General features: G+C 38.4%; 1 protein-coding gene across 2 annotated transcripts; it reads right to left on the bottom strand.

Annotated features, from left to right (window-relative positions):
• Nucleotides 1–875: 875 nt before the first annotated feature.
• LOC107644063 (nuclear pore complex protein NUP98A) lies at nucleotides 876–7,420 on the bottom strand. Of its 2 annotated transcripts, none has more exons than XM_016347848.3 (13): nucleotides 7,077–7,420; nucleotides 6,684–6,747; nucleotides 6,161–6,460; nucleotides 5,088–5,663; nucleotides 4,713–4,937; nucleotides 4,039–4,619; nucleotides 3,388–3,475; nucleotides 3,230–3,290; nucleotides 2,931–3,066; nucleotides 2,675–2,791; nucleotides 2,398–2,575; nucleotides 1,959–2,018; nucleotides 876–1,840 (listed from the first exon to the last, which is right to left on the bottom strand). In XM_016347848.3, exons 2-13 carry the CDS (start codon nucleotides 6,700–6,702, stop codon nucleotides 1,170–1,172), a joined length of 3,012 nt encoding a protein of 1,003 aa, XP_016203334.1. In that variant the 5' UTR covers nucleotides 6,703–6,747; nucleotides 7,077–7,420; the 3' UTR covers nucleotides 876–1,169. The 2 variants fall into 2 exon arrangements, with proteins under 2 accessions (XP_016203334.1, XP_016203335.1); XM_016347849.3 differs by having other exon boundaries at nucleotides 3,430–3,475.
• Nucleotides 7,421–7,658: the final 238 nt, after the last annotated feature.

Genomic DNA, 7,658 nt, shown 5'->3' with positions numbered 1-7,658 from the left:
CTACACTAAGATAAGAAACTGCATTTTTAGTTTATCAAAAAAAATTTATCTCTGATCCTTCCATGTGAGGTATATAATATGTTAAAGATATATCTATCAATTTAAATTTTTAAAATAGTTTCAATAATATAGTATATAGAATTCAACAAGGCTTATGAAAAAATTCACACAAAATTCAAAAGGACTCTTACATGAAAGAACATGTTAAGAATATAACTATTTATTTATCTTTTCTATCGGCTGATTTCATGACAAAATAAAAAAGTATTCAATTTTATTCTTATATTCATGTTGTCAAATCCATGACTATATCCGAACAAACAATGCTTATCACTAATCAGCATAAAACAGCATAAAATAATGGAAGGTTCAACTATCACAGCACAATTTCGTCCGGGCGTTGAAGAGTATAAACAATGCACGAAGCTTTACATTTTATATATATACATATACGAACGAAATATATGTTTTGGAAAAAATAATTTAAGATGGAATCTAACCATCCGAAAGAAACAGTTGTGACCGCGTGAGAAAGGAAAAAATCCATAAGAGTAATTCCGTAAAACAACAATCAAGACCCCGTACATATTCATAGTTGACAACTACTTACCAACTTATTCCATTGGTGAAATAGCACTCCTCTTTCGGATAAAGTATTGGGACTAGTAACTTGTATGAAGTGATAGGACAAGCCCCTAGAGCCTTAGACGCAGTCCCCAACCTCCTTTCACTTATCCCCTAGTCACCGCCACTTATCACCGACATTTGATGCAGAACTTTTCAACGCAATCAACATATGAACTATAATGCAAAAATTTGAGAAAGCACACATTGGCATTTTTACCCTCGTAGAAAAATAAACAAGAACATGTAAATTGACTGGTAAATCAAAGATCACCTTAATTCTTTAAAATAAAAACACAAACTTGTCCAAGGAACTTTACCACTTGTAAAGAGACTAGACAGATTACATTTTATCATCCCCCAACTCTAAGACCTAACAAAAGAACTCCCAAAGAAATTATATTTAAAAAAAAAAAAAACACATTAACAACATTAACCCAAAATCTATCTACACAAGGCAAAAACAAAAATTTACACACAAAAAAGGCACTTGGTTCTGTCAAAATATTAAACCCACTGTAGTAGTTCCCAACAACATTCTTTTGTCATTCATCCACCTCGCAGACTTCTTCATCCAACAGCTTGTAGACACTGAAGTGGTTGACCCTGATTTTCCATTCTCCTTTAATGGGATCGTATGAAATAAATTCAGCACCTTGGTCCTCAGCCTTTCTCTTAAGCATCTCCTTGTATTTCTCGATCTTTGGCCCTTCTGTGTATTGTTGCCCAGTTTTCTTGTCAAAACATTTTATGTTAAGGAGAGTAACCTCAGCGGGCTTATTCAGCCCTTGTCCAACAGGTGGCTTCTTTGCATCATCCATGTAAACAATAACCTCACGGTTGTTGAACTGAATAAGGGACTCAAGGTCAAGCCCTCTTACATCTGTCTCACCCAAGAATCTGATGCTGCCATAACCTTGCCTTCCGACCACAAAGTCTTTGACATGACTGCAGAATCCTGGTTCGACTCTTTCCTTTGCCGCCAGCTCATGTATTCGAGGCTGTGTGTAGTAATCAGAACGCCAAAGCTTTGGCATTAGTGCCTCAACATCAGCTCCGTGTTCATACACAATCGCAGCCTCGCCAGCCCTGTGCCCACTGAGGGTCTTGTATACATCTGCCTTCTGAGGAGAATGGACCTCACTACTCCCATTGGGAACTTGCTTTGTTGTAGGCTGAACATGCTCCTTGACAACCCCATTTTCCACTGCAGTTTCTGAAATCAATCATCGAAATTCAGACAGTGTTTCAATAAAACAACCAAAAAGTATTCACAGAAACCAAAAAGCTTCTGTATAACTAAATCAAGTACTACAAAATTCATAAGTACATACTATCACTAGCTGAGCTGGTCCCATTGACTGGTTGAGTTGACGCTTCTTTAGATACACTTCCTGAACACGGTATTAAGAAACAATAATAAGTCTGCTTGTCATTCATTTAATCTCTAGGAACGGAATTTACTTTTTCAAAAAGGGGTATATGGGAAACAATAGGACCACCAACATAATATGGGATGCAAACCCACTACAGTAGCACAATTTTCTTTTTATATAGCTTTTCCCTTTTTGGTGGGGACCTGCCCGGGGGGGTGGTTGTGTTAATAAAGTGGTGCCCGATGTTAGTAGTGATATATTTGTATCTTACCAAACACTTGAACACAAATCTTTGGATGGCATACCTTGTGTTAGCGCATAATCAAACATAATAACATGGCCCGTACTCAAGTAAAATAAATAAAACACTAAACACAAACAATTTAGAAAACATTACCATTCTCCTTCACTGGGGTATTTCTATCCTTAAAAGGTGATGCTTTCTCAGATGAAGCCCTTCCAGGCCACTGCTCCATGGGACAAATAATCAGTGCCCTTGGGTTTTCTCTAGGAATGAAAAGTGCATCAGCCTTTGGAGTGGTTGGAGTGTCCTCGTCATCACTAAAGAATGGAACCTGCAGGCAAGAAGTGCAGTTATACACCATATTCATCTGCATAAAGGAGCATGTTATTTAGAAACCTAGATTGATAATAAAAAGAACTACAGTACTCACCTTTGGCCCATCTGTTTTAGACTGATATTTCCGGACAGGAACCCTAACTCGTCTTTGTGATAAATGTCGAGAAGTCAATAACGATGATATTCTAACAGGCGCAGGTTTGTCTTGTGCCTGAAATGAGATATCATAACATAATCATTCAACCATATTTTAAATGCGCATAAAAGATCAAAGTAATTTATGCTCAATTACAAAACCAGCATTAAAGACCAATAGAACCAGAGTTCAAATCAAAAAGAGATATTCTTACAGGCATGCTAGAGATTCCATATTGAATCGAAGTTGTTCCACCTCGACCAATTGACATCTGAGGCAAAGCAGGAAGTGTTCCAAATGGATTGGTAATTGGTGCTGGTTGTGAAACTACAGAGCTCGGGGTAGAAGACCTGTCAAGTGAACACATATAAGCAAAGAACCTTATATATTTTAAATACAACATCCAAACTTATCAAAGAAAGAATAAAAATGACAATTCTACTCCAAAAAGACAAGCAAATAAAAAGACAAACACATAAGTGACTTTACTTAGTTAAAAGAGTTGGAACTTACGACAGTCCAAAGTTACTCTGTCCAAATATACCTGGAGTGCCACCGAAGCTACTTGCACCAACTATTTAAGACAGTACAGTAAGAACTCAGAAACATTAATCTTTCAATCGGTGCAAGGGGGAAAATAGAATAGGCAATAGATAATATATTTGACTGACTAGGTTGTGTCTGGCCAAAGTTGCCAAAGGCAAATGAACCACCTGACTGAGCAGTCTGTGGTTGTTGGAAAGGCATTGAAATGGATGGCTGCACACATAAGTGAAAAAAATATATTAGAAAGTCAAAATGCAGTTGAGTATAGTCTCAGTCTTGCACACAAATCTGTACTAATCTTTTTGTCGATGCCATTTTACCTAGCAGTAAAATTAATTTAGTTTACACACAATTAGGAAGCAATAGTACCATTAAATACATGTAGCAAACAATGTGATGAGTATAGGCTCACTTGTTAGTGTTGTCATGGGATATATTAGCAAGGACCAAACTTCTAACCACTGGGTCATGGAGGGTTTAATATCATGTCAAGAATCAACTTTCAGTCACAACTAGATAGGTTAATGTTTCAATAATAGAATTGTATTGGATACCATCTTTCATTTACTTAGCCTGCACTCCTCTAATATTTAAACAATACTTGGTAAAGATTTTTACACTTTTAACTGAAAATTTGGTTTCAATAGATCCATGTCAACAACCCTGGCTTTTGTGTGAACATGACCACATTTTATCTTCCTTGATACAAACATTGTACTCTAACGAAACTAAGATTAAAAAGTGAAAAGCAACACTGCATACCTATAAATACTCACCGTTGTTTGCCCAAAGCCTGTCAGAGTATTAGATGTGAGTGATGAGCTGCTCGAGAAAATGCTTCCGACAAGCCCAGAAGAAGGTGAATTGAACAAGCTAGTTTGACCAAAAGATGAAGTCTGCCCAAAGGGAGAGGATGTCTGTCCGAAACCTGAGCTTGGTTGCGGGGCTATAGAACTAAATAATTGGGATGGCTGAGTGTTCCCAAAAATGCTTGAGCCAAATGGTGAAGATGAAGTCTGAGCAGAAGCAGTATTAAACAAGGATGTAGAAGATGTCCCAAAGCTCGGAGAAGAGTTAACTCCAAATGGAGAAGGGGATGGGCAAAAAATAGAAGGCTGTGATACACCTGTTGTTGAAGAACCAAAAGCTGATGAACTGAAGGCAGGAGCAGATGAAGTTGTACCAAATCCAGAAAAAGTTGAAGTCTTTTGGGCAAATGGGTTAGAACTAGTTGTCGTGCCAGAAAAAGGGTTCGCAGATGTTTGACCAAACCCTTGTATAGGAGCAAAGGTGTTTGTCTGTGTTGTAGATGATCCAAATGGTGAACTAGTGGATTGAGCAGAGGGAAGTGGTCCACCTGAATTTAAATCGAGTGTAGATCATGTCAAGGTCACTGTAATTGGAATGAGCAAATATATCACATTATTATTTATAATAAAGAAGTAAGTACCTTTATCTCCCGATTGATAGTCCTCCCATCTTAGCTCCTCGTGGCTTTTTTCTTTGTAAATAGGCATGGCTGATATCGATTCCAATTTGGCAGTCTGTCCAGAGGTACCACTATCAGCTTCTGTTGTTGGTGTATAGTTAGCTACTCTACTTCCACCCCGTTGACCTCCAAAACCCGGCTGACCAATACCAGCATTTCCAAAGGCTGGTGATGGCGTCTGGGATCCTGCACGAAGAAATATGTAAGGAGAACATTCAATTCCCATGGCATAAGGTATATGAAACCCAAAATAAAGTCATTACCATACATAAGTCCCAGGTATTTAAAAATAATTGTCACTAAGTATTCAGTATTATGAAGGCTTTTTTAACTCACCAAATGCAGAACTCTGCCCTCCAAAAGGTGAGCTTGTACTTCCAAATGGGGTGCTGCCAACAAATGCAGAAGAAGACTGGCCGAAAGCTGGAGTAGAGCCAAAACTAAATGCAGGGGTACTTGAAGCTCCAAAAGCTGGAGTACTAGGTGCCCCGAAAGCCGGAGTGCTAGAGGCACCAAAAGGGCTAGTTGAGGCCCCAAATGTTCCCCCGCCTCCAAAAACGGAAGTATTGGACCCACCAAATGCACTTCCTGTGTTACCAAAGGATGGGCTGGAAGTTGAACCAAATGCAGGGGTGCTAGTTGTACCAAATGCTAGGGTGCTAGCAGCACCGAATGCAGGGGTGCTAGTAGAACCAAACGCAGGGGTGCTTGTGGCACCAAATGCAGGGTTGCCCGTTGAACCAAATGCTGGCTGAGACGGTGCACCAAAAGGAGTTGAGGAACCAAAAATGCTGCTTCCAAACGCTGGTTGCGACGGCTGGGTGGCAGTGGCACTTCCACCAAATGGACTTGTTTGAGTGGGAGTAGATCCAAAACCTCCAAAAACAGGCTTCTGACCAAAAACAGATGATCCTATATGGCAACAGATAAAACGAAAAATGAAAACAAATTAAGAGAATATACAGAAAACATGCCAAAAGATGCTAATCAATCATTAAGTGGAAAGAAGTCAAGGCAAGAATGTGTAATATAATATGTCACTCAAGAGTGTGTAAACAAAGCTCTACAACTGCATTGCAAGTCCACCACCAAACAAAACCATCAAAATAATTAGCTAATCACCAACAGGACCATAGAATCGTGATTTTAGCTCATAACAAAGGTAACAGTGCAAACCTTTGTATGAAGACTGTAAACTGGCATTTCCTTTTTTGGGGTGTGTGAATGGAAGGGTTTGAAGATTATAATAGACAAACCTTTCCATTCCCTCACTTGCAAACACAAAAACTCAACTCACATACACAACCTTTATTACTATGATGTTTTTCATTCTTCCAGACACCGCAAGAAAGACAGTTACACCAAAATTAAAATGACAACTAAACTGATAATTACATAAGCATGCATACCCCCAAATGATGATGACGAACCACCAAAAGCTGGGGTGGAAGATGAAGCACCAAAAGCCGGAGCCGAACTACCAAATGCGGGCGAAGATGAAGCACCAAACGTTGTGGTAGAAGAGAAGGGAGAAGAAGGCTGAGCAGCACCAAACACACCAGTTGAAGTGCCTCCAAATATGGAACTACCTGTCTGCGAACCAAAAGGACTACTACCAAAAGGCTTAGGGGCGAAGGGATTGCTGCTAGAATTATTCTGCCCGAAAACAGACGGTGAGCCAAACGGGCTCGATGAAGACTGCCCAAAAGCTGGGAAATGAAAAAGAAATTAACAAAACATAAATGACGAATCAATTATAGTCTAATAAACTATCACATTCTAAGCTCTAACCGATACACATCTCAAATAAAAAAAGAAATTAAGAAACCATAAATATACAATTAAGAAAAATGAGACAGAAAATTATCACAAAACATAAAAATAAAAGAAGAGAAATAGATATTAATAAGAAGCAAAGGCAAATGCACTTACGGTTCGTTGACCCAAACATCGTCACAAGTTCCCAAACACAAAGCGGCCTGTTGTTGCTCCCTAACTGCAATCATCATTCAACAATATGCACATTAGAAGCAAAAATCAATTTAACTTCTCTTCATATTTTATCCTAAATACGGAACAAAAATAACCAAAATAAATAGCAAAACGCGAGCCGTAAGATTTACATTTAGGGGTAAAATAATCAATTAATCAACGACATTCTTACGATGCCAATCAGTTGAATCAAAGATAGAAGATGCAACAATATTATCTGAAGGGACACAACGACGGAAACTTAAAAAGATGAAACGGAGGCGTTGTTAAACCAAAAAGAAAAAAGATGGCGCAACGAAAAGGAGAAAAGAATGACAAGAGAGAAAAACTTACAACAGTGATATTGTTGGGAAATGGATCTTGGTTCCGAAGAGTGGGAACGGTGGTGGATTAGGGCAGAGAGAGAGAGAGAGATGGGGGTTTGGGTCACAGTGACAGAGAGAATGGCGATTGTATAGCCTTGCCCGTTGTGGATTGTAATTCCAGCCGCGATTGGTAATGGCACAACCAGAAGGGGAGTAGGGGAGACAGATCGATTTTCAGGCGGTAAGGTTTTGAAGAAATGAAGTAAGCGAGTACCTGTATCCGTCGCCTTCTCCTCGGTTCGCTTCTGAGGATCTCTAGTTGGCGGGACTAATAGTAATAAGCCCTGCATCATAGCGTTAAAATTCCGTCCTAAAGGGGAAAAAAATTGGAAATATAGCGTTAAAATTACGAAGGTAAACCATCTTCATTTATTTATTTTATTTAGCTTCAAATTTTTTTGTTTTATTTATTTTTCTTATATTTTATATGGATAATTAAAATTGAAAAAGATAACCTGTTAATTAGGTTACAATATTATTTTTTTTAAAAATAAAAAATGAGCTACATACATTTTTTACAAAAAGAAAAATTAAAAAGTTAGAACCAATT

This window comes from Arachis ipaensis, chromosome B5, assembly GCF_059453495.1.
Source record: "Arachis ipaensis isolate K30076 ecotype BB chromosome B5, ASM5945349v1, whole genome shotgun sequence".
NCBI classification, from domain to species: Eukaryota; Viridiplantae; Streptophyta; class Magnoliopsida; order Fabales; family Fabaceae; genus Arachis; species Arachis ipaensis.
Note: the sequence above shows the minus strand (reverse complement) of the source record. Positions and strands in the feature narration are given on the sequence as shown.

Bases quoted from the DNA above. Each gene is read 5' to 3' on its own strand.
- LOC107644063 (XM_016347848.3), bottom strand. The intron at 3,291-3,387 runs GTCAGTCAAATA...TGTCTTAAATAG, and splicing joins CTTTGGCCAGACACAACCTA to TTGGTGCAAGTAGCTTCGGT. The intron at 1,841-1,958 runs GTATGTACTTAT...GATTGATTTCAG, and splicing joins GACCAGCTCAGCTAGTGATA to AAACTGCAGTGGAAAATGGG.